This window comes from Molothrus ater, chromosome 5 (genome assembly GCF_012460135.2).
Source record: "Molothrus ater isolate BHLD 08-10-18 breed brown headed cowbird chromosome 5, BPBGC_Mater_1.1, whole genome shotgun sequence".
Taxonomy (NCBI): Eukaryota; Metazoa; Chordata; class Aves; order Passeriformes; family Icteridae; genus Molothrus; species Molothrus ater.
The window spans coordinates 53989078-54015479 of record NC_050482.2 but is presented as its reverse complement, the minus strand read 5'-3'; the positions used below and the strand labels follow the sequence as shown (position 1 = coordinate 54015479).

The window sequence follows — 26402 nt, the reverse complement described above, 5'->3', positions numbered from 1 at the left end:
TTCTAGGATGCTTCAATAGTTTCTGGTTACAAAATGTGGCGAGATGATAAAAGCATGCCTGACTTGGCTTAACATGATGTTCCCAGCAGGAACATCTCTTTTCCCCTTTTTTTTGGTTATGTCTTAATCAAATGTTGATGAGACAAATCTCTTGCTGCGATGCTGGATGTGGGTGTTTGACAGCCTGATGCTCCTTCTGTATTTCCCAGGGCAAGCTGGGGGCAGGAGAGTGTTAGCAGAGGATGATGTGGGCCATGTGAGATAAGAAGCACAGCAAGCTCTTGTTTTCCTCTTGACTATAGAAGGTGAAGCTGAATGTCTTCTTACAGAGTTTTATGGCCACAGAGGTCTAACTTGAAGCTGATGGTCTGCATCCCTGCCGGGACTCAGGCCAACAGCTCTCCTGAAAAATTTGTCATCCAAAATGCTCCTTGATCAGATCTTTGACAAAGCCTTTGGTTTGAAAGCCAGCTTGTCTTTAATGGTATAACAGAGTGCATGTTGTTCTGTGGATCAGTCAAAATTTCCAGTTGTAATATGTAAAGCAAAATTGTGGCAAGAAGGGCAGCGGTGTTTGATTGTATGTGTGTTATGTACTGATTAGTATCTGTTCTAGGAGAAACAGAAGAACTAGGCCAAAAGCTTTAAAATCATGCAATTTAATATGAGGTTCCTGTATACATCTGTCTTAGGCAGAGAGAGGCTCAGACATTGCCTCTCAGAGGTGCTGGTTATAGGAATCCATCTGACTCCTTCCTGATGATCAGACAAGCAGGTGTCTGGCACTGCTGAAAATAGTGTTGCATTGGTCCCCATGCTTGAATTTTTGTGCACCCAAACTGAGAGTTGTTGCATAACAACTTTTATAAGGGAGTTCTTATTTTCAATAACTTCCACAATAGATAAGGGATTTAGCTCTTGGACAATTTCTAGGGAAAGGAAAATCAGGAGTTAAGTGACAACACTGTCTAGAATCCTATGATCTATGGTCAGAAAATCTTTTCTTGCTGTAAGTATTGCAATTGCTTTCTGCTAGCCAGCGTTGCTAACCTGTACTAATTTCAATTTCCCTTTGCAGTAATGCGTAGAAATCCATTTGGGATGGACATTTGCTGTCGGAAAGGATCCAGGAGCCCACTCCAGGAGCTGTATAATCCCACCCAGGTGAGTGTCTTGTGGCTATAATTAAGCTTCCCAATGCAGCATACAAATGCAGTCTCTTTTGATGATATTTTGGTGTTTTCTTATTTGCATGCAACGGCTGCCTTCATTTGAGAGAACTGATCCTGGGTACTGCAGGGTTTACTATAACATTCTACAGTTTGAATTAAAAGCCTGATTTTTAAAGGCTTTTAGTTTTAATGATGCGAACTCCTACAAAATCTTTTCTTAGGTACCCAAAAGCCTTAAAAGGATACCTAGATAGAAGCTGAGGAAATGTGTTGACATGGACTGGCAGGGTGGTGTGAGAAATGTGTTAACGTGGACTGGCAGGGTGGTGTGATGTAATCTACATGAGACAAGGAGTGCAGTAAGACTGTAAATTGCCATAATATTACATGAATATAATTTATATGACTTTCAGATAGCCAGCTGCCTTTCTTGTCCTGGTCTGTGGCTTGTATGGAGTCTAGACAAACACTGTAGCTCATGTTCTTTCTTACACTGTGTGCTATTCAATACCTGACTGTCTTGATGAGAGCTAGGACCTCAGTTATTGCTCTTCTTGTGACAAGTAGCATAAGAAAACTACCTGAAATTCATGCTCCTGTTTGCTCCTCTAGATCAATTTATTCCCTACATGTGGGCTGAATTGGCACATTCAGGAGAAGCATTTCCTGTTGGCAGCTGAGAGGAAGTGCTGCCATTGAGAAAAAATGCCAGCTGACTATTAAACATATTTATTAAAGTTTAACAACCGCCTATTATATATTTATCCATGAATGAATAGATTGAGTTTTATTAAATTGGCTATTAGGGAAAGTGACTATCCCAGTAAATCTAACTTGTTATATTTAACAAGGCAATAAATGTTTTAAATACTATTTGATTATGAAGAGACTCACTATATCATGTGCAAAACGAAGTCTGAGGGATTTAAAGTATTTACATAAAGAATTGACAGCAATCCAAAGATATGTGATATCGGTTATGAAGCGCAGTAAAGCTCCATTTGCTTGTTAATGGTTTTATGAACAGGCTGACTTTCTAATTCAATTCGAATTCTGGGCATGGCTGGGAACATAAGTTTGTCATACTGTTATACCGCCCTTTATTGACCATTATGGGAGTCAGCATTGCATAAATGGGAAGCGCATGCAGAAGCCCTGAAGAGGAACAATCCAGTGCTGCAAAGGAAAACTATTAGTATTTGCAGGTCAAATTTAAAGACTCTTTGCAGATGTTCAAGAGGAGCAGGTAAGGGAGATGAGACGAGCTGAGTAATTGGTCTCCCTGGGGTCTGCTGTGTGTCAGTCAAGACCTTTTGCCCTTTAACATTATTAAAGGCCAAGCTGTAGGAAAGAAACATCCCCATCCAGTGAAGGGCCATAATCCCAGAGCCCTTGCAAACCTGGACAACTGAAAAGATTTCCTGAGCTTCCTGAAGCAGGGGACATAACTGGCAGCTCCTTCCTTTCTGTGTACCCTGACCAAGTGAACTGTTAGCATCCCTTTCTGGGCTCACCTCTGAGCCAGCCAATGTCAATGTTTGAGGGAGTGCAGTACTTCTGGCAGCTGATGTTGAACTAAAGATGTTTATTGTTATTGAAGTTTTTTTATGCAGAAGTGTTTCCATCAGCTTGCTGATACCCATTTTTATGAAGCTTTTAATTTTTGTTTCTTTCTTTGTTTTTAGTTGGTGCTTGATTTTTTCGGAAGGGGCTTTGCATGCTGCCCTCAGTACCAGAGGGACAGACAAATGAGCATATGCAATCTGGGAAAACAGTAACACGAAAAGGCAGTGAGTAGAGGCTGCCAGAGGAAACAAGAGGTTGGAGATGACACCTAGAATGCTTCATCAGATATATGGTTAATCTTTTTTTTTTTCATTTGTGCCCAAAGAGCATTCTGTCTCACCTTTCTTAAGGTGGCAGATTAGAGACTGTTGTATATTTTGGCAGGAGGGTGCTTGTTCCTCAAGAGTTCACCTGTACTTGCAAGGATGGGGGGGGATGGAGGGCAGATCTCTCATGTTTGTTTCCTTGCTGAAGCACTTGCAATCAGCCTTTTGTAGCCAGCTCAGAAGTCAAATATATAATAAATATGCAAGAAGACAAGTCCAGGCTGGATGGAAGCTCTAGTGGAAGGTGTCCCTGCTCATGGCAGTTGGAACAAGATGATCGTTGAGGTTCCTTCCAGCCCAAACCAATCTTTGATTCTACAAAGACATTTTTGGCCAAAATCTCTCTTACTAATTTAAGTGATGAAAGCAGATCTTTAACCTCTGACTATCAGAACCTTTTGGACTCCTGATGTTGTGAATCCATGTTTCTCTCCTGGCTGCCAGTGGCTGTGTGTGCCATCACAGAAACTCTCTGGCACTCAGCTTAGCTGCCTTAGAGCAGCCGCAGAGCTGATTGAGCAGATATTCATAGTTCAAAGTAATATGTGTAATTTAAACACCAAACTTAGGCCACTGAAAGATGCCTTGAAGCTATGGTTTTGGATTACTACAAGCTAGGTGTAGCTGTGATTTTTTTTAAAGGGTAGGAAACTTTAAATTTGAGATGTATTAAGGGCCCATTCTGCCTTGTGTTCTGTGTGCTCCTGCCTGTTACCTGCCTGGGAGATGAGAGTTTGGTCATTGATTAAAATAGGTGTCAGATAGGGTCAATACTCACTGGGATTTCGGTTGCTGTAGTTTAACATGAGTCAGTTTTTTCTACTCGTGTTTGATATCAATTTGCACTGCCCTCATAAAACCAGATGGATACAGGTTGATTTCCACCAGCTGAGAGTTTGACTGTGGTTATTTAATATGTTAACATATAACAGCCTCTCTGATCCTGGCCTGGTTTTTCCTTCTATGGAGTTACTTGAGTTGTTTGCAGATGCCATCATTTGTCTCTTAAATCTTTTTTTGGCCTTGTGAATGGTTGTGAAAAGGAAAGAGAAAGGAAAGGGAAAAAGAAGAGAAGGAAAAAATAAAAAATAATAACAGTAAAAAAAAGGCAGTAAAAAAGATTGGTCTTCAGAAAATTCAAATGTAGCAATGATCTGAAGGTGACTGAATGGGTCATTGGGTGCTTTGTAGGAGCTGAATGTTAGGATTGAAGTCAGATTTTCAGAGGGTTAATCATAATTGTTCCTATGTTGAGTGGAGAAAGAGAGGACAAGTGGGTGGAGATAGCACTTGAATTAGGACTTGAGAAAGTGTCCATTACAAAGCCCATGTAGGATTTATGCCTTAGCTGGGTGTCTGGCCTTGTGATTATTGTAAAAGTATAACACATTTGCTCTTTTGCTTGTGGTAATAAAGCAGAAAATGGGAAGTGCATTTGTCTGTGGACAAAAGATTTCTTCTCTAGGGCTTTCACTGAAAGATTTTTCATGAGCACTAATATACCATGAGGGAAAGAAAAGTCAATATAACCAAACTGGATTTACACTGAGTAAGTGGATTTCCAGGCTGTGGTCTCCTCATACACAGCAGGCGATGTGCAGCACGTCTCAGACCTTACTATCTGTTGTTTTGCCTTTCGTTTTTAGGTGGAGGTTTAGTACTAAGCTGCAGAGATACCAGTGGCAAATTTTGAGGGCTGAAATGGATTGTTTATTTAATGAGTTTATTAAAAAGCCACATCATTATAAATGGAAAGAGAAAGAGGATTCAATCATACAACAAATGGCAAAGGAGAGAATCTAGATGTAACTGAACACAGATGAAGGGTCCTGCAGGAATGTGACACAAGCTCGCATTTTATCTTGGGTAGATTTTGTGGGGTTTTTATTGCATATGAAACCCCAAGAATTTAAGGATGTGGGGAAACAAATACTTGCAAGACATATTCATAGGAGACAGCATATACAACTGTCTCTTGTAATTTACATGGCTTTGTGCAGCCCCACTGCTCCAAGAAAAACAGATAATTGTTGGTCAGTCCATGAGCTGGAGTCACCAGAAGTTCAGAACTGGGTAACACTGTTCACACTTTCATGGTTAACATTGATCTGTTTGGTAACAGAGGGTGTGCTACTGAATTACAAGAAGTTTCAAACCAAAACAGAAATGTTGGAGGAATGGGAAATAATTGCATCTTTAAGGTTAGATTTTTGTCTTCTAGTTGTCAAGACTGACATTTAATATTCATTAAATGCAAGTAGCACCATTGCTTAGTCTAACTGTCTAGACCTCTGAGAAGAACACAGAAGAGATAAAGTTCTGTATCCATCAGGATCCAAATCCAAGGATAAGTTTGTTTCACTTTCTAATTTGACATTGACATTGCCTAACTTTAATTCATGAATCAACTGTTTTGCTAAAGGTCACACTGTTTGCCAATTTCTTTTTGTCGAGGAGAGGTATTTCTAGGTGTCTGCTTTTGGTGTAGCTGGAGCCAGGTCCAGTAATTTGCTAAAACTGGTGAGTCAGAACTGCAGACCAACTGTTTGTTGCCTTGGCATTATGAAATTTTATGACCTGGTCATTCCAAAATGACCCATTTTTTGTTCTATTTTTTCCCCCCTTCTCTCCTTCCCACCAGGAGAAGGGAAGGTAAGTGAATTGTTGCCTTGCAGACAGTGTTTATACATTCTCAGTCTCTTGAGGCCACAAATGCTGCATTTTGGGAGCTGCCCTGTGATTATCTGTGCCTTAGACTGCCTGGGTAGCATCAGCAAATCCCAGCCTAGTTCAGCCCACATCACCCATCTGGGCTGTAGTTTGCTGTCTTCAATTGATTTCCACTCCCTAGGATGACTCTGGGGGCTGTACCCATTCCTGGACAGAGATTTGTGGTGAGCTTTGTGGTCTGAGCTCTGTGTGCACATCATCCACAGCACTTTGTATCAGAGGTTCCAGTGCTAAGGACCTGGTATTTCTGTTCTTGGTGTATCTGAGGCTCTGAGCACTGTGCAGTTTGTTTCAGTGTGCTCTGGATCCTCATTCTCAGGAACAGAGCAGCCAAAGAGCAGGTCATTGAATAGGATGAGAGGTCCAGTTCACCTAGTGGTTTCTTTTCAGCAGCAAGTGACCAGATTACAAGAAAGATAAAAAACTCATGATACTCTTCCAGAGCACAACCTGTGGGTCATGAGCATCCTGAGCCAGACTTGTGTTTTTGTCAGCTATATCATGCAAGAAAAGCCTGAGATGACTGACAGTTACTATATCAGTCAGAAAGGGGAGAAAAAAAAAAATAGATCTCGAGTTACTTGCCAATTCCAGTAAGACAAGAAAATTACACCAGCACTGTGCAGCAGTGCTATCCATTATTTTTTCTCCAGTTTTCGTGTAGATATGTTCTGGGTTTCAGATTTCTTCCTTGAGACAGCCATATAGCTGTCCTGGGAAGTGAACTTTTGAATATGAGAAATAGTCAGTTTATCTAAAGAACAGTATGTTAGAAGTTATTGATGCTTTGCAACCGAGTAATAAATATGTATGTGTGTAATAAATATGTATGCCCTCCTTATCGAGGGCAAGAAGTGGCCCAAAAGTTGTACCAGTACTGAAAACATATGTTGTTTGGTTGATGCTGATCTTTGTAGGCAAATCTGTGCAGATGATAACAGGATGGTAAGTATGGCTCATAATTACAGTATTTGATTGATCATAAATTAAAAACTCCTTAATGGGAAAGGTACAGCATGGAGACATAAGGAAGAACAGTTGATGTGCAATGTCAAACTTTAGGTACCTACTCCTGTTGATAAACAACAATTTCATATGTAATTAGCCTCATTTGCTGCAGCAAAATGACTGCTGATGAAAGAGGAGATGATTTACTCCATGGATGACTTCTTATGGAGAGACATTACTTACTGTCGTGCTTGGAAGTCATAAAACAGCAGCTGGCCTGGAATGAAATATTACATTAACCTTAGTAGAAAAATTGCACTAGTGAGAATGCTTTGTTGTTAATTACTGATTACAAATGATAAGAACTGGTTTTAGATGCCAAGGAGATGACTTGGAGAGGGGAAGGTTTCAGGTATGGTGTGCTTCATAGATCATTCACTGTGACATGATGGATACCTTTGTAACTCAAGAGGAATTAATCAGCCAAGTATGTACAGTAACTACCAGCATTCAAGGCTAGAATTTTCCACAGGACATGCTCATTCAAGTTCCTGCAGTGCATTGGGATGAATTTTTGGGCACCTGTGTTTAATAAAAGACTCATTACCTGCATGAAATGAAAGAAAATAGTGTTACTCAAAGTAGCTCAGATTTCCCAGATAGAAAAAAAAAATTAATTTCTCCAGTCCTTGATTTGTATTTCATTCTTTTGAGAGCATGTGAGTTTTACTATAAAAGATTTCTGGAGGCATAAAAGTATGAGAGGAAAGGTTTAAAAATACAAGAGACGTGGCCAAAACCAAAAGGATTTTATGTGGTGGAGGTGAAAGAGCATAGCACAGCTTTTCAAAATTATCTGTATGCAATGTGTGGGCTCTCTGTTACACAAGCACTTAGACAGATGGGTGGAGAGAACACCTGGACTCAGCACTCCAACCTGGTGCCATTCAGTGGCTTTTTGTGTTTAATTGTCTCAAATCAGACCTCTGAAGATCTGAACCATGTTGGTTCAGTCAAATGCTTGCTCTGACCTCAGTAATATTCAGATGGGACACCTTGCCTGCCTCTTTCTCTGCACGAAATTCCTCATTTTTCCTCCCCAGTTTTAAGTTTTGGACCTGAAAAACTGGGTAATCATACTTCAGAATGCAGGGGGATATGGCAGTTTGGAGGAAGCAAAGGGCAGTGGGAGTATGTCTGTAATGATCACAGATTTCTGCTCCTGGTCCCTGCAGAGCAGTGTCTCCTTTCTGTCTGTGCTCCAAGCATCTGAAACCATCCAAGTGCTCCAGTATCAGTGGCTAAGTTACTGTATCCCAGTGTTTACAGACTAGTCCTTGTAAACTGTAGCCTCTCTTGCTTGTTTCTAGTGCTAGTAGTTTTGGGACAGCTTTCTCAGTTGTGTGAAGGAAGGCAGCTGTGTTTGGTTAAACATCTGCCTTCTTTCCCCTGTGTTGGGTATTTTTATTATTTTAGTAGAAGTTTCTTAACTGCAGCAGAGTTGTTGCCCACTTGTGACAGGGCAAGATGATCTCTTTACATCCTGAGAGCCCAGCTGTAACCTCTCTCTCCCCTGGGGGGGATTGTAGGGTGTCCCAATAGATGTAACTATGAAAATCAGAGAATACAGACATACAATCTGTCTACTGGCACTTGTAATTCTTATTTACTTTAATTTTAAGGTGGGACAGAAGAAGTTGGTAAATTTGCAATTAGTTTCAAGAGATTAGATTCCACAAGTTCCATTTTTGCAGATTTTACTGTATCTGATGCAGAACCTCAAGTTGTACAAAATGGTCTATAATATCCATTGATATTGTATGTAATGTCGATATGTACTATTCATTCACTTTTTCACTTTGTACAATATTAATTAACCTCAACGATGTAATGAGCTGCACCTTAACAAAGGTTTCTTCAGTAAAAGTACAATGATCTTCTTGACTGTTTATGCAGAGAAATTCAGGAATGTTTCTCTTTGAATGCCACAGACATAGCAAGATTAACATAACATGCCTTTTGAAAGATGTGGCTGCAGGAGCCAGTGTGCCTTTTGGGATTCCTACACTAAGGAAATTCATAGTACTGTGGGGAGACAGGCTGTAGAGTTTTTCTACAAGTGTGTAAATCATCAAATTAAGGACAGATTATTTAAGGGCACTTTCTAAGGAAGTTTTTGTTTAGGTGAAGTTTGTGGGGAAGTGTACGGTGGGTCAAGCCAGGTGCTGCAGTCCAATCCATACTTAGTGCACTACAAGAAGTGGCTGCCCCTGGAGTGAGTCTGCTCTCCATGGTGTTATGGACAGGGCTGAGCAGAAAGGTCAGCTGGAAAATACAGAGTTTGTGGATGGCTAAAAGCAGTTGTGAGTTTGGGCTGCGTTCCTCCAGTTGTGGTAGGTGGTGAACACTTGGGTTGGCTTGGAGTTAATCTCACAGGAGTGTGTGCATGTGGGCAATGATAGATTTGACATGATGCAATTGTGCATCCCAGACTGGGCAGGTCATGTATCCAGGTGACACAGTGCAGAGAGTGTCTTCAGTCTCTCCGGTTCATGCTGTCATGCGTTCTGAAACTAAACAGAAGAAAGGAGCAGGATTTCAGGCTGGTAGGCTCTGCATTAAGCCTCTGTCAGGATGATCTGGGGATATAATAGAATAACAGCCACGGCTGATTTAAGACCTTGTGTGCTCGTCTGTTGATCTAGTAAAACAAGGAGGAAATTCTGCCTTGCCCTGACAGTCTTGTTTGGTGACATCAAACCCTTGTGACAGCAGTAATTAACAATTCACTGAATCCAGAGTACAAACTGAAGGGTCCTGGGCTATTCCCGCCAGTGATCAGGGTGCTCTCACAGAACTGGGGTCTGAATCCCTGCAAACAGAGGACGTGTGCCCCATGCATGGGAAACACCCAGCTGCTGGTTGTTGGAGTTGTCCTTACATTTGTTTGTTTAATTATTAGACTGAGAGATTTGTTGTTTCAGTAATCATCATCTAGGCAGCCACACTTAAACTGCTTTTATTCACTAGTTTTCAGACCTTGCTTCTTACTCACATGGAGCAGGTGTAGAAAGAAAAGCAAGAAAAAAGTATTTTTACAAGGCAATACCTATACAGCATTTGAACGCAACAAAAAAGTGTTTGTATTGTGTATGTCTCCTTTTCCTCTATAAATAACATAGTATCTATCATACTACCTATACAGCATTTGAACGCAACAAAAAAGTGTTTGTATTGTGTATGTCTCCTTTTCCTCTATAAATAACATAGTATCTATCATACTGAGGCCACTCAAGGAGGTCATTATTGATTTATTTACCTGTTGCAGTTGTATATTCTAGTGTGGATGGGATCTTGTATTTGAACCATCCCTATGTTCATGAGGCAATGGCAAAATGTGGGGGGCAGAATGAAAGCAAAATTTTATTTCCTTCACAGTGATTCTTTTGTGCAGTTGCTTTGGAAGGAGGAATAGATTTTTATTCCAGGTTTTCCAGCATGCTATCAGTGTAGATGTTTCTATCAGTTTATTACCTTGGGATAAAAGTGATACTTGATCTATTGAAAATTGATGGCAAAACTCCTAAGGTCTAAAGAGGCCAAAATTCAAGTTAAAAGATCTCATCCAGGGGATCAGAAAGGAGCTATATTTGTGAGCAATTTTTTATCTGTCTTTTCATCATTCCACACATTCTATTGCACTATAAAATACTGAAGGTCTTATGCCAAAAAGATTTCCCTTTTTTTTTCTGGTAGTGACATAATAAATACATCCAAACCAAAGAGAGTTGTAAAATTTTACAGTGCACTGAAATTGATGTGTATTTCTGGTGCCCGGAAAATCCAGGAAGGAGTGTTCCTTTCTTTTCAACCTTAAATCACATCTGAACAGTATTCCGAGTGTTGTCCAGCAGAGGGTTGAAAGCAAAACATTACATCCAAATTTTAAAAGAACAGTAAAAAATCAGAACATCCCCACAGTTAGATCACCTGACTGCACAGCAGATTAGCAACCTCTGTAGCTATCAAATCCATGCCTTAATATAAATCTTTTCTCCATGTAAATGTGAGCTGTGTCTTAGATAATTTCAGACAAGCATCTGGGGATTAGTAAGAGGAAGTGAATATTAATTCAATTAGAGGACAGAAGATGAACGTACAAGCTGGCATGGGGAACTGACATTGGGAGTCCAAGTAACAAACACATCTCTATAGCTAGGAGAGAACAGTTTCATCTGTTCAAGTCAGACTTGGCTTTTGCTTTGCATATATTTTACTTATTAAATAGTGGTTGAAGGAGTTGTATTTACATAGCAATATAGTTAGTGTCATATTTTGTGAACTGAGCCTGGCTGAAAATACATGGATGAAAGATCTGGAGAGCAGATGCATAGTGCTAGCCTTCCGTTGATTTTGATACATTAAATATTCATAAAAAGCTTGTCTGAAGGAGAAAAGAAATGTTTAGTTGAACCAGTAAGGAAAAGCTGAAATCACTGGTACTTCTACAAAAGTGTAACATGTTACCTAATGTAAACTGAATAAAGGCTTCTGTGGGGAAGGTGAGATATGCAATATTAGGCACCGTTTTCTTTCTGTAAGAGATTGTTGTGCCAGTGGCATCTCTCTATAAAGTAATAGCCAAAAGTCACTATGCTGAGCACAGGAGAGGTTTTTCGTTCTTTAATTTCCGTAACTTTGGACCTAAAAAAGCATATCCATGCACTTCCTTATTCTTAAATGCCATGTATTTACAGCCTGGAAACAAATCCTTTCACACTGCATTTTCCAGGCTGGAGCACACTGTCACTATGGGAGTAAGCCCTGGATCTGTAGGCTTTTCTCACCTCTTCTATGGCACTCTCATTTGTGCATGATTTTCTGCTAATCTGGGTCTTTATTTGAAGAACATGGGCACTCTGCTCAGCTCCCCACCTGATGCAGAGATGCTTTTGTCTCTGTCCCTGCACAGTTTCAAGCTCAGGTAGGGCTTGGACTCTGGCAGGAACTCAGGGGTTCTGGGGTAATGCTAAAAATGAATGTAATATGCATGTACAGATGTGTGGTTGTGTGTATTTGGTAGGAAATGTCACAGTACAGACAGCTTTGCACTGACAGAGTGATGAGGAGCGCAGCACACGCAACGAGCATGTCCAGCTCCTAAACAGCCTCATGGGGCTCAGTTACTCTGGGCAGGGTGCCTCACTGGAGGGATAGGAATGATCCTGCTGCTTTCTCTGCAGCTGCTTTTATCTTCTTTATTTCATGTAAACTTGGGGTAATAAACTGTTGCTGAATTTGCAGCTGTGTGCAGGGGGGTAAGGTTGTCTTCTTGCCAAGACCTACTTCTCTGTTCTTTCCATTCCTTTCTGCCATTTCCTCCAGCTTTGAAGTCTCCTTCTCAGCTTCAATCCTTCTCAGACTTCAGCTCTGCTCAGTCTCCCTCTCCCATTCGTATTTCTTATCTTACAAAAATGAGTATATTTTTAAAATTAATTTACTGTGCCAATTTATGATCTTGACTGTCAGAAAGTGGAGGAGCCACACAGTGAAAGAATGACTTGGAGATACTTTTACCTCCGAAAATTGCACTATTGCTTATTTGTTTATTTTAGGCGACTAGTGCAAAAGCAAACCAGGTAAAAGAAAAATTTTATCTGTTTGCTGGTAGAAGTAACGTGAAAGTGTATCACCAAAGTAATGACAGGCCAGGTGTTTATGAAAATGGAAGGAGCTAGAAAACAAGTAGTGCAAGACCTATGGTTTCACCTCCAACAACCACTAAAGAAGTCATGGGACACTGACATGTAAATGCATTGAAGGGGTTTGTTTTCAAAAGGGATGTAACAGATCTCTCCCTGATCCTGCTTACGATCCTTCAATCACACAGCCACTGATCTGTCACAGGAAGATTGGTGGAATCTTCAAGCATCACCTTCATGCCTTGCATGGAGTATCATGTGCTGGTCCTCTTTAAGAGACCCACTTCAATTTTCACTTGGGCTGTAAAGTGAGTTACTATATAAAATATTGACATGGAGGGAAGAAAACTGCCTTTTTACCCAAGTGTAAATGATCTTGAAACAAAATACGTGGGATAAAAGAATGATTTCTTAGGCAGGTTTAATGAATAATTTATTTTTGCTTCTCATGACATCAGTGTAATTAAATCTGCGGCTAAAGAAGTAAGACAGAAGGTATCATCTGCTAAGACACTGAATCTCTTTATCTCACCACTGGCAAAGTACACTCATCTGTTATTAAAGGCTCTCCTGCAGTTGTGTGGGTTCAAAATCTGTCGTGTCACTAACAAGTTGTTCTTGTGTAAGTACGAACATGATAAAAATCCATGTATTCAATCTGATATCTGCATCCAAAAATAACCTAAATAAGCTTCCTTTCCTGCTAAAGCTGCTCCTACTTTGGAAGCTGTACATTGAAATGATTCTTGCTTTGTGCAGATGGCTTTGTGCAGGCTATGTCCCTATTGGTGTGTGTTTCCAGTTGATCTGTCACAGAACTATGGGTGGTCTCTAACTTGGGTAATTCACCAGGCTGCACCAGGTCATTGCTGTTGTGATTTCTTTTGCTCTGTTAAAAACATGTTGACAAATCAGGCCTGAGGAATAAGAACAGGGGATAGGAAAATAGTCTGAATGCAATTCAGCTTGGCCAGTGTGGCTTTAGAAAACATGCTTATATGGGACTGTGGTTTCTTCACATGTGTTCTGTCTTGGAGAAATGGGGCAAGGGAGAGATGGAGGGTGATTGTCGTGGCCAAACAAGGATAAAACTAAAGGCAAGGACTCAGTCTGCAGTTGCAGACACTGAAAGTGCATTGATTTAGAAATTGGGAGTTATATACCTATTACACTTGTCAGCCACTGTTGCTTTATTTTGTAAAATTAACTCTGAGAAGCAGTTTTTGACTTTCCTCCAAGTAACATTTCCTGGACACCACAGTGATCTCCTGGAATAACTCACTCCCTTGTGAATCTTCACTGTCATACACATCAGCCTCGGATCTCTCACACAGTGAAGTGCTAGAGTGTGTTTCACTGCAAAGCCGCAAGTCCACATGGAATAAGAAATCTAAATACTGTACTGTATGGTGGGTCAGCATGTAGGTGATGACATAGCCTGATGCATTTTCAAAGTCAACAGAGATCTTTTTCCAGATGTCAGAGCAGTTCTTTGTATCACACATAAGAGGACTCTCATTCGGTGGCTACTGAAGTCAGTAGAAAGACTCACAGACTCCCCTGTGGCTTAGGATGCCTTAGGGACAGTTCCTTAGTTTCAGACTTAGGGAAATGCTCCACTCACACTGTTAGCAGCTCTGATTGTGTTATAAATACCACACTGAGTTCCTGGAGAACTCCTGTCTGTTCAGTGATACTCAGCCCTGCATACTGCAGCCTGTGTCTCTAGTGTGGCAGCACTAAAACTTTCCTTGAATCACCATGTAAATGATGATGCAGTAATCAGCACCACATCAGGGTCACTGCAGTAGCGGCTTGGCAAGGCATGGTTCTTGTTCCTGCCGTGCTGCAGGATGTTCAGCCAGTGCCTGAGCTGGTTTGTACCATCAGCACACCATGCATCCTAATACTGGTTCTGCCATTAGTGCTTTTTGTCATCAGGTTGTTGTCTCTCTGATACACTTGTAATGCCTGTAGCAGTTCTGCCTGTTTATCTATTTCTCAGGAACACATTGGTGGTATAATTATTGTCTGCATAGTGTTTTGATCATAAAAAATAACAAATGTAATTACTGGTTACAAGGTAAATTGAGCATCTACCAAAACTATACAGCTGCCATGTGATATACCTCTGAAATTCCTCCCTTACTTGAAGGCAAGCCAAGTATTTGCTCCTTTCTATAATTATCTAAGATGTACCTATTTGATTTTTCTGACATATATCTTTGTCACTGCAGCCTCCACCAATATATACTGAGTCAGAAGTGTTCATCTAAATGACTTCAGGGAGAACCAGTGTTTGTGTCAAGACCTTTATGGACCAAGGGCAAACTGCTTTCTCATGCACAAATATATGAGCATGAGTGTGTGCATGCCCCAGCTGCTGCTGAAATCTATGAATTAGGGATGAGCTCAGTCCTGCCAACAGCTTTTGTACCAGTCTTGAAAAGGGATGGTTTTGTAGGCCCAGTGCTTCATTATGCATCCAAAATACGCATTAGTAAACCTGTGTTTTGATTCCACAAGATGTACTTGCATGACTGGCTATAGATGGTTTTCTGTACTCCACCTGCTGAGCTTTGAGCTAAAACAAGTATTTCTCAATGGGAAGAGTAATTGTTTCAGCTCAGAATTAAGTGGCTAATCATTAAGAATTCAATTGGCATGAAATGCACAGCATTAATCATGATGCACTAACATGTTGATGATGTGGATGTAGGGTGTGTTCTCCACTGAAATTCGCTAAATGATATATCTGTTTTTTATTGAAAAGTATTAATGTGGGCTCTGTTGTTAAGCAGGATATGGGAGTGTGAGACCTGCAGGGGTTTTAAAGAGACTGCCCTGCTGTTCAGGGCACCCATTACTGAGGGCTGAAACACTTAGAAAGGTACTTTTTTTTCCCCCTGAAATCTGATATTAAAATTGACACCAAAGTTGTAACTTGAATAAACTACTGTCCCTATCTTGAGTATCCCTTATGCCCTGACAAGGGAGTCCCTGCTTGCAGCAGTAGTAGGGGATAGAGGTGCTCATGCTTTTTGAGGACCTGATCTGGTGGGGGGGGGGGGCATTGCCACCCGGCTGACAGCTTTCACCAGAAACCTCAGCCCCCAGAGGCAAGGGCCAGCTGTAATCTGTGTGAAAACTGGCTGCAGAGGACCTCTGCATCTGAGTCCCAACGCCAGAGAGTCAGAGTCCTGCACCTGGGCCTGTTTCTGCACATTCTTGCTATTGCCTATGTTACCCTGAAATGTTTTTGATCTCTGTTCTGAAACTACTGAAAATATTATACTATAACCTAACGAATGTTGATGAATATGAAGCTGAATAACATGTGGCATATTCTAAATAACTTCAGATTAAATTTCCCAGTGTTGTGGAAAATTCCCTTCTTGCTAACCAGCAGTTACTGCATGTCTCTGAAAAAAAAATTATTCCTTGTGTTCATTTACTTTTCAGCATGTGAATTCCCATGTTTAGAATAAAAAAGTCTCTAATGTTTAATGTCTGAGGGCACAAATGTAACCTGTTCAAATATCATTCTTCAATTATCCTTTGAATCATCTGCCTTCCAACTCTTCTTAGATTCCATAAAATACCCTTCTGACTACTTATCAAAAAAATAGTACATCTATTATTTCAGTTCATTTCCCTAAACTGTAATCAAGCACTGTCTGTGCAATAAAAATGAAAAGGAATGTCTATCTGGAACAGCATTCTTCACTTTTATTATTGGAAAATGCATTAATATTCCTTTATCAAACATATCCATTTAACAAATAATTCAATTTCCTTCCATATTCAGCTATTTTTAAAAGAAAAATGCACAGAAAGGCATTCTTTCTTGATCATAAAGGCCAAGCTTGATTTCATTCTTGTAGTTTCACAAAACCTAAAAATAGATTATGGTAAATAACCTATTGACCTCTCTTTTGTTGAAACATAGCAAAAAAATGATAGGCCCTTACTAAATCTGGTCTAAGCTGCCATTTATATTAAGGCAGTGTGGCACAGATTGTTAATGGGAATTATATTTAGGCTTAGGGTAAAAACTTTTGTGCCTTAGGTTGAAGTCAGTTTCCAGCCTGGTTACTGCAGTTAGAAAAGTGTGTGATTCATCCAGGTTTCTGGTTGTTAAGTATTGGGAACAGGGACTCAAGCAGTTTAGAAAGTGCTTCCTTTTCTGTCTCCACTTAGAGGAAAGGAAATGGAGGGAGCACTTCAGCTGCTTGACTTGGAGGCTTAGTTTTTTCTTCCAGTGGCTGTGGAGGCTTTATGAAGTTCCTTGAGTAGGGAAGGACTGCTGCCCAGGTGCCTTAGTCTGCCAAATCCAGGCAGCATCATTCTGCATCCACTCTGCCCACTTTCCACTGGCATGAGGCTTACACCAGGTTCAGGGTAGAGGAGGTGCCAGTGCCCCCATGAGAATACCCTCTCCCTGGTTTCTGCTGTGATATGTGACCAGGAATAAGCAAAGCAGGCTCCCACTTAGGAAAAAAAAATATTAACTAAACTACAAGGGAAAGGAAAAAAAAGGAAACACACAAGGAAAATGAAAACTTCACAAATACATCTCCTCCTCCTCCCCACCAATTCCCAATAAAATACATCCCCCAAATCATCGACTCTCAGTCTGGCACCACCCTTCGGAATACTCAATCCTCAGTTCATCAAGAGGAGGAGTCCTTCTTGTGCCAATGGTGACCTCTTCCTTTCATGTCCAGTGCTCTCACCACTGAACACTGACCAGAGCTGCTTCTAGGGTCGACTTTTAAGGATGCTTCATCCCACTCCAAAAAGGCACAGTTTCAACTTTGGGACATCTGTCCCCCCCATATTTCACCCCCTGGGGCCGAGGGGTACCAACATTGAACCCTCTTGGTCCTGAGGTATTGCCTCCCCCTAGATGCAGTCTCTGTATCACAAGGAACATGGTTCTGTCCATGGCTGTACAAAAAGAGTCCAGCAAAAGCCACTCCATCATCTCTTCCCACTAAGATTCTTCTCTGTTCTTCCAACATCTCTCACTTGCCCAGACCTCTCTCGCTACACCCGCCCCCCCCCCCCCCCCCCCCCCCCCTTCTTCTCCTTCTCAGCCGTGCTGCCGGCACAGGCCCATGTTTATCAAGTTTCAAGGTAACAGTCCCAGGCACCGGCTCTCTCTCTGTCTCCCGGGGGGGGAGGGGGGGTGGGGGGGGCTGCCCGATGGCTCCCAGTGTCTCCCTCTCTCTCTCTCTCTTCCACCCTTCCACCCCCAGGGTCAGGCCTACCTCTCCCGGCCACATGGCTTTCCCCTCCCCCCGCCCAGCCAGCAGCTGGGCCAGGGGAGAGACCCGAAGTCTTTTCCCCCAGAAACCCAAGAGAACCTCCCAGGGCGAGAGCCTGGCTTTTTAAACCCGTGTTCTCAGAGGTGAATCCAATGTCCCAATGGCCACATTAGGTGCTAATATTAAAATCTGAGCACCAATTGGCCTGACCACAGCATCCCAGAAAACATATTTCCTGTCAAACCGCCGCAGGAGGGTTGGCCAGAAGGAGCTACATTTGGGTGCCTTCTTGTAGGTCCTTATAAGGCAGCAGCAATATCCAGACGTGTCTGACTGAGGTTTGCTTTTGGACTGATTCTAGCCACATCCTTCCAGGCAAGATCTGTCCATCTGCAGGAAGTACTGCTCTGTGGTCCAGCTGTCTAAAGTATGAAGAGAAATGGTGACCACCCACCTTCCCCAGCAGCAAACACGGGCTCTCCAGACCTCCATCATGATCCTGTGTGTGCTGGCACTCAGGAGCTGCTGCTGTGCTGCACCAAAGAGAGCTAAACAGTCCCAGGGGACCAGAACATCTCCTTCAGTGATGGCCAGGCACCTTTAAAAAGGTCTTTATCATGCCTGAGATCTGTTTAGCTCAGGAAGAAGGGGAACATCTATTGGTTTTAGAATAATTAGATAATTAGAGAGAGTCACTTGGTGTTGGTTTTCCCAAAAGACTGAGATACCGATACCATGGGTTTTCTGAGATTCCCAAGTGCCTAGGATGTGGGCACTTGAAAATCTCACTCGGGGACTCTAGAAGGCAGTTAAACCATTCATTAACAGCAGTCTTGGTGGGCACCCAGCAGTGTTAAAAGCTAGGCCTGGGATTTAGGGCAGTCAGCAGCACCTGGGGTGGAGAAGGCCTGTACGCAGCGAGTTGTTACATTGGCATGTGAGATGCTTGGTCAGATCAGTGCAGAAGCAAAGCACTCAGCTCCTGCTCAGTCAGAGCCTATAAGTACGTTCAATTAAGTGAAGACAAGTGTATGTTCATGTTAAAGGCAGTATTCAACTTAATGCAGTGTTTGCCTCCATGAATTATCAGCCTTTCACTGTTCTTGCAAGTGCTGAAATCCCAAGGAAAATGTAAGGTCCATTAAGACTTGCTGCTTCCCCGGGCATACAGAGAGCACACAATGTGCAAGCACCAGGATGCCCAAGCTGGGTTTTTTTTTTAGTCTTGAAACATCACATGTGTACTTATTTAAGTATGTCTGTAAAAAAACCCAAAAAACAAAAACAAAAAGCCAGTCACACAAAAAGCCAGCAGCTGGGGGAAAAATAAGATTTTGGTTAAATTAAGAGGTTTTTTGAGCACTAGCATCTAGGAAAATTTAAAATCCATGATTATTCAGTAGGTAAGGAACATAAAGACATGGCAAGGAGAAAAAAAAGTCCTGCTGATATGCCCTTTTAGAATGGAGCTAACATCAATAATTCTTGCTCTGTTCATTAAGTTTTAATGTGTAGACAGGCACTCTGTGCATAGCAGGGTGTCTGTGGAGTCATCAGTGAGAGCTAATAAATGCCTGTCATATGAAGAATACATTACAGAGGGAGCCAAGTTAAGTGAACCATTTAGTTACCATTAGTTATTTTTCATTAATGTTTTTAACTGTAGTATTATCCACTACGCATTAGGTAGGATAGAGAGCATAATGCCTGTGATGTACTTTATCCTAAAAACAGAGATTTCTTCCAAATTTGTGTGTGGTTGGTGGGGATCAGGATGAACATTTCAGCTGTGATCTCAATGGTGCCTTTTTTGTTTATTTAAGACTACAGGAACACAGATGGGAAAGGAAATAATTTCATCACATGGCTTGGCATTAACCAACCCTGGCCATTTACATTAATGGCAATTGAATAGTAATAACTGTGCTGAAAATGGAAATACCAATAAGCATGTTTAATACTGGGTATTAAAAATAGCACTGGAAAGGAATTTCCACAATAGCAAATGCATTGTTCCAATCTGGTGTGTTCCATTCTGGGATATGCATCTGCTCCTGTGATCCTGTTCAGCTGTGACCTTTGAAGCACAACCAGACTGGGACCACTGGGGTCCCAGAGGTGGGAGAGAGGAGGGAACTGTCCATGACCCTGCAGGTCCTGCTCTGGACTCGAGTCACTTCTGGGCAGGACTCCCTTTTCTGGCACATTGTTCACTTGAGGGCTGGATGAAGCTGGGGTCCTGACAGTCAGTCATCATGGAAGAGTTACAAGAATAAATATGTTGGATCTTACTTATGCTCATAAATTTTTCCGTGGGATAATATGCTTCTGTCATTTTACACTTTTTTTCTTTTTATCTGTTTTTTTTTTCATTACTATCTGTTTTAAACTCAAGGATTCTGATTTCTAAATGTAATAATAGCATGGTTGGGCATACATGTGAAAATGTATCCTTCCCAAGATCCCAAGCATTTAACAGATAGAGAAAGAGGTACACACTTGAGGTGTGATATAAAGGCTTGTTAGGATGGATTTAAGATTACTCCCAAATTTGCATCATTCTCAACTTACATCAGTAATGTTCCACTTCTAAAACTACTCTCCAGTAGTCACAGAGGCTCCAAGGAGTCAGGGAGGAAATTAAAATAAACTTTAGAAACTCTTACAAATTACTTTGCACAGCTTTTTTCAACTGTGACAAAATTGAAAATGAAGTTTGATGGTTCAGTATCTCTGAAAGTTAGAAAGGGATATTGTAATTCTTTTTGGAAGGATGAGATGCTGCCTTTTAAAGCATCAAAAGCTTTGGTCTGTGCTTTTGTTGAGTTGTGAAGTATCAACTCCAAAACATGTAATTGTCTTGGAGCTAAAATTTGCATATATTCTAAAAGAGGCTAATATTGTCCAGTGGGGAATGAATTTGCACTATAGAGGGAAATACACACATTTTTTATTTGAGAAGTAAATTACTCTTGCTAAGTGTAAATTACTCTTGCTAATTACTCTTTGTTAAGTGTCCCAAATTATTTTATTCTGTATCTTCCAAAAAGAATTTATTTGTACATATGGACATGAATTTTTTATTTTCTGAAGGATGCAGAACTGTCAGATGTGGATTTAACCACAAATCAGATATATTACAGTATCTATTGCTGTTCCCTTGGGACAGGCAAACAGGCAAGAACAGTATCCAGCCATTAGTTCCTTGCATTAATTTTCTGTGACTGAAGTAATGCTGTCTCTGGAGGATGAGAACATGTGTCCATGGCAAGTGGGGCTGCAACCATGTTTGCTTCTATGCACCACTGAATGACTCCTAAATTTTAACACTGTATCTGGTGCAGAAACAACCTTTGTCTTTACTGCTTGATTTTAGAGTGAGGTTCACAGAGGTGATGCAGAAAACCCTAGTCAGGTTGTATGAGCACCGTGGCCCTGTGGTGGAAAGCAGTGATTAGGACATGGCTATAAATCTGTAGGGGAGGTAAATTTAAGAGATGCTATCAAGTAGTAGCCAATTTGCATATCAGATTTGGACACATAAATATTCCACCTTTCTGGGCTGTGTCTGTATGCTGACTATCAGCACCAATAGCTTCTTTAATGAGTAGAAGTATTTCATTGTTTCACATTCTCCAGGGCTTAATTTTTGTATGTGAACTGCTGATTCAGTTCTACCTCACAAAATAACTCAGTTTGGCAATAATTCAAGGCTAAAAATGTGAGCTGCAGCTGCCTGCTCTTTATCAAACAAGCAATTACACAGAACAGTGCATCATTCCATCAAGCAATGTTTAAATTCTTCTAATTGTCTTTTAGAAAGTGATGTCTCCTGGTTTTGCTTTTGTTCCTCAGTGGCTCCCAGGACCATGGCTGTGGGCAGCCCACTGCTGTGGCTCACTGTGACAGTGTTTGATCCTGACCTCTTGCAGGCTTTGAGGGGTCAGGGTTGATGAGGAAATGCTAATGTGTTTTTCTTGTTACTGAGCTTATCGATCCTTCAACCAGACTGAATCATCTGACTGGGTCTTGATCTGCTTTCTGTGTCCTTTCCCTCATTTGCCAGCCACTCGGCACTAAAGCTTTGACTGGAGCATTGCGTGAGGTCCTTTGTATATCACATTCCTACTTCATCTATGTTTCATTTGTACTTACATAGAGAGCTGCAGGGATTTACATAAGATCTAGATTTTTGATCTTAGGACTGGGATGGACCACTTTATCATCAAAGACCCATTTAAGATCTGCACATCTTAAATTTGAAAGCCAGCACTTGTCCTTGTTCAGCCCCATGTTTTGGTGGTGCTGATGTTACTAACTATACTCATGTAGCCAAGCCCACCCTTTGCTTGCCACTGATAAGGTAAGAGGGCCATCCAGTTAAATGGTGTTTGGATGGGATACTGTGGAGGTGGTGAGAGGAGCCTGTGCTTCAGCCATGTGCTCGTTTTTGAAGCTGTGGTGCAGGACAGAGGTGAAGGCGTGCTTTCCAGGACTGCTGTAAATGCTTCAGGCAGCCATCAGCATGGAGAATTTCAAAGTGCAATTCTATTCTATAAAATAGCTGCTGCACAAATCGTTACATACACTGGTCCTGTGCTCTCAGCTGATGCTGGGAAGGGCTGCTTGAGTTTCTCATTTTGAAGCTCCATTTGGAATCTGAAAACTGGACAAATTTTCACCTCTTCCTTTTCTCCTGCCCCCTCCCCCTGTTCCAAAATGTTATGAGAAAGAAAAAGGTTCAGTGGCCCAAATAAAATCCGCAGGGAGGCTGGTGCAGGCTCCAAAATTTCCAGTTTGGTCTATTTTTGCTCTTGTTCCCAGTTTCTCAGAGGTGGAGTGTAACAGCTTGGCTCAACTCCTTGTCTTTGGTGTACCAGAAATTGTCAGAGTCTGAAATACTCTTGACAGGATTGTTTCATGGTGGAAAAGGAGAAATGGGGTGTAAGCTGTGCATTTTTTAACAGGACTGATTCTAAAGGGTTGTAAACAGTAAAATCCTGCAGGTAGTCAGATGGTGGAGCTTGGACTGTATTTTTAATCACTTGGCATTGTGTATAAATAAGCAGGTTTATGAAGTAGAGTGGTACTGTATTTGCATGAATGCTTTTCAGAACTAAGGCATGTTTCAAAGGAATAAAATTGTCATTTTTATCTTCTGTGAAAGCCTCATGGTGGTTTCATTATTTGACATACAGTGATCACCATTAAAAAATTGAACATTTACTACCAGTTTATGGCCAAACCCAGAACAACACAGGATTTCCCTGAATTTTGAATATTTAATTGCCAGTTGAGACACTTATCTGATAAGCAGTGATCTCTTTAGATAGCCATATAAATTAATATCTAAGCTCATACGGAAAACGTGTCCTTCATAGATAATTCTGTATCTTTTGATAAAAGCTGTGAAAAAACACTAGCAGAATACCATTTCTTTTGCTTGGTTGTTTTTCCTTGTTATTTCAGACATCCCAGTGAACCCAAAATGGAATTCCTAAAAATTGCATTATGCTGTCAACCTATGTCACAGCAGTACACTAGTTGTTTTATCATTGGCAGCTGCTTCTGTAAGTAATAACTTCTAAGCTATACCCCTACATTCAAGCAGTGTGCAGTAAGTCATGTATTCTAAATCAGTTCAAAGTGGAACAGAGATGAGATTCCTGCCTGTTAACATGGGATTAAGAAGAGAAGTCTATTATAGACACTGCAATCATAAATAAGGTTTATAGTTCTGTCTCCCCCCAAAAATGGTAAGGAACCTCTGGTACTTTTGTAATAATTTTCAGTTAAGTAATTTTCAGTCTTATATAGGATAGAATTACATTTACCAGGTGTTGTTCCTGCTGCCTGCTTCCTGAACCCTCTCTTTTGACCCTTTTTTGATGAGTTGACTGCTTGTGAGACACCTCTTCATTACTGCTGTTTAAAATGCCCATGCTCACATTCCCAGGTTAGGAGCCTTTGTGACATGTCACGAGCTGGTAAGGTGCATGCACCAGGTAAATATTGTAATATAAAGAAGACTCAAATGAAAACCAACGGTGAAAGCCCTTCTACCTTTTAACAACACAGAGCACATTTGAATGTATTCTTGAATACATCAAATAGCTGGGCATTGCCAGGGTGCTGTTCAGCTGTGAGACTCTTCAAGCTGTATTGAGTGAGGCTCTGGGTCAGTATTTTAAGGATTATTGCACCCCTCACCATAATTCCTTGGCTCTGCTGCCTTGTGTGTTGCCCTGGCTTCATGCACTGCTGGGTTCTGAGACCTTCATTCAGCAGAGTTCATAGTCAAGTGTGAGCTTCAAGAGTGAACTTGAATAAATTGCCACATTGAGGCTTGTATGGGGAACGCTGTATTACTAAATCTCTGTTCTTTTTACATAAGATATTAGCTGCAGTTGCCAACTGCCAATCTGACAGAGTGGGTGAATTTTGGAGAGGCAGTGATTAGGGAAACTGAACTGTGTGGTTGTTCTTCCTCTGCTCTCTTCATTATTCATAAATTCACAGTTAGTGTCTCTGTAGTTAATAGTTCTCTATGCTTCTGTACAGCCTTCAATCAGAGGTTCTCTCTAGTACTTTGTGAACATCAATGAATCAGTGTCCTCTCACTGCGTCCTCTGTGGGCATTTTTAATCTTGGTTCAGTGTCTTGCCCAGTGTGCAAGTGTGCTCTGTGCTGCCCTTGGAGCACTGAGCTTTAGTTTTTTAAGATCATTACTCCAATGTACTAAAAGCAGCCATCTAACCTTTGTAGAATCAAAGATTGGTTTGGGTTGGAAGGGACATTAAAGATCATCTAGTTTCAACCCCCTGCCACAGGCAGGGACACCTTCCACTAGGACAGGTGTATCTACCAACAGCACTTGTTTTTCAGGGTTGGATTTACAATACTGGAAGAAGGGGAGTTACTGGTGGGTTTCCCTTACTTGTTAGTTTGGTGCGTGTAGCTAACGTTTCTCAACCTGAAGGACATAATGTCAGGTCTGTGACTTAGTTTGGGTTGGAAGAGACTTTTTAAAGTCACCTAGTCCACCCTCCCAGCCATGGGCAGGGACATCTTGAACTAGGTCAGGTTGCTCAGAGCCCAGTACAACCTGGCCTTGAATACTTCCAGAGATGAGGCCTCTTCAGCCTCTCTGGGCCACCTGTTCCACTGTTTCAACACCCTCATTGTAAAAAAAATAATTCTTAGTCTAAATCTACCCTCTTTCAGTTTAAATCATTCTCCCCTTGCTAAATCCCTCCATGCCCTTATCAAAAGTCCCTCTCCAGCACTAGGATACTATCTTTTGGAATTAAGGCATTTTAGAGCTAACTTCCACTTGAATAGATGTTGATTATTTGTATGAAATTACACCACAGAGACCAAAGACTGAGCAGTGAGTGAGTGTGAGAGAGAGACAGTACCACCAATTGTCCCACATACTGCTCATTGCCCTTTGGGGTAAAAGGGCACTTCATTTTTCTGACTGTTTTGATATTCTTTTCATGTGGTCAGAATTGTTCCAATTCTGTGCTGGGGAAATAAAATATCTGGTTTGGTTGAAAAGGTGACATTTTGCACTGGGTAATAATTTGAATATTTCTACAGATGTGTTTCAACAGCTCTGGGTGTTTGCTATTAATGTAGTGTTATAAATAGCAAGGGGTGTTTGTAGCACACAGAGAAGAAAGGTTTTGATGTAAGAGACTGAAATAAATGGAGTCTTACTTAAGAGAAAATGAAAAAAATAGGCCAACTGAGTATTCCTAAATTCATGGAAACCTTCATCTGAATTTGCCTCTGGTCTCCTGATTTGATCAGTATGCTAGCAACCTTCCTAATGAAGTTATGTCTTATCTAATAAGCTTTCTGGGCTTATTTGGCAATGCCTAAGTTTTAAGATTTGCAGCTAAGAAGGAGAAAGCTCAAACCATTAGAAATCTCTCCAACTAAGTGGGTATATTTCTGTAGCACTGAGCAGACTTGGAGTTGGCAGGATTTGAAGTGGTCACAGTATTAAACACTGAAAAGTGTAGTCTGCAAATGAGGATCATTGCTTAGAGAGGAGCTGCAGGAACAGTTTTGACAGTATAAAGGTTTGATTTTCAACTTCATCTTTAGAGGACTTTGACTTCTCCCTCACATTTGATTTTCTTCATCAGCCTTTGCACAGTGCCCTTTAGTGGGATAGTTTCAATACTGGTCTGACAGGAACCTACGCATGCTTTCATTGTTTTCTGTTTCTGATGACATGTTCATTGAATTCTATCCCCATTTACCTGATCTTGATTGCATTCAGTTTACAAGGTGATGTGTTGCATGATTCATTAAATGCCTGATGCGCACTAGGCCTTTTCAAGATTGACAAAATAGGCATGGTGAAAATGTCAGTAATCTTCCCCAGAAATGCCAGTCATTTTCTTATCAGCATGCTTCTGTACAGCTATTGTGTTTCAGCTTTTTCATTTTCTTCCTACTCAGCTTTCATAATATAAAAAACTTGTAGTGGTAGCTGTAAGTTGTAGGTGTTTTACAGTGTTAGCTGTAAGTCTGCTGTTTCCACCCTAGAAATTAGAGTGTCACAGAATGTTCTGTCTCTCCTCTGTCTCTTGTTCCCTCTTTCCTCTGTCAGTGCAGCAGAGCACTTGATGCTACTGAGTCAACAGTGTTTCTGTTTACAAAGAGGTGGAAGAA

General features: G+C 41.1%; 1 protein-coding gene across 2 annotated transcripts in view; it reads left to right on the top strand.

Annotated features, from left to right (window-relative positions):
• Positions 1-26402, top strand: part of CHST11 (carbohydrate sulfotransferase 11) — a 160487-nt gene that overhangs the window by 64229 nt on the left and 69856 nt on the right. For both annotated transcript variants that reach the window (XM_054514891.1, XM_036400960.2), the window contains exon 2: positions 1079-1164. In XM_054514891.1, coding sequence (XP_054370866.1) covers positions 1079-1164 — 86 coding nt within the window. The remainder of the gene's footprint in view (positions 1-1078; positions 1165-26402) is intronic.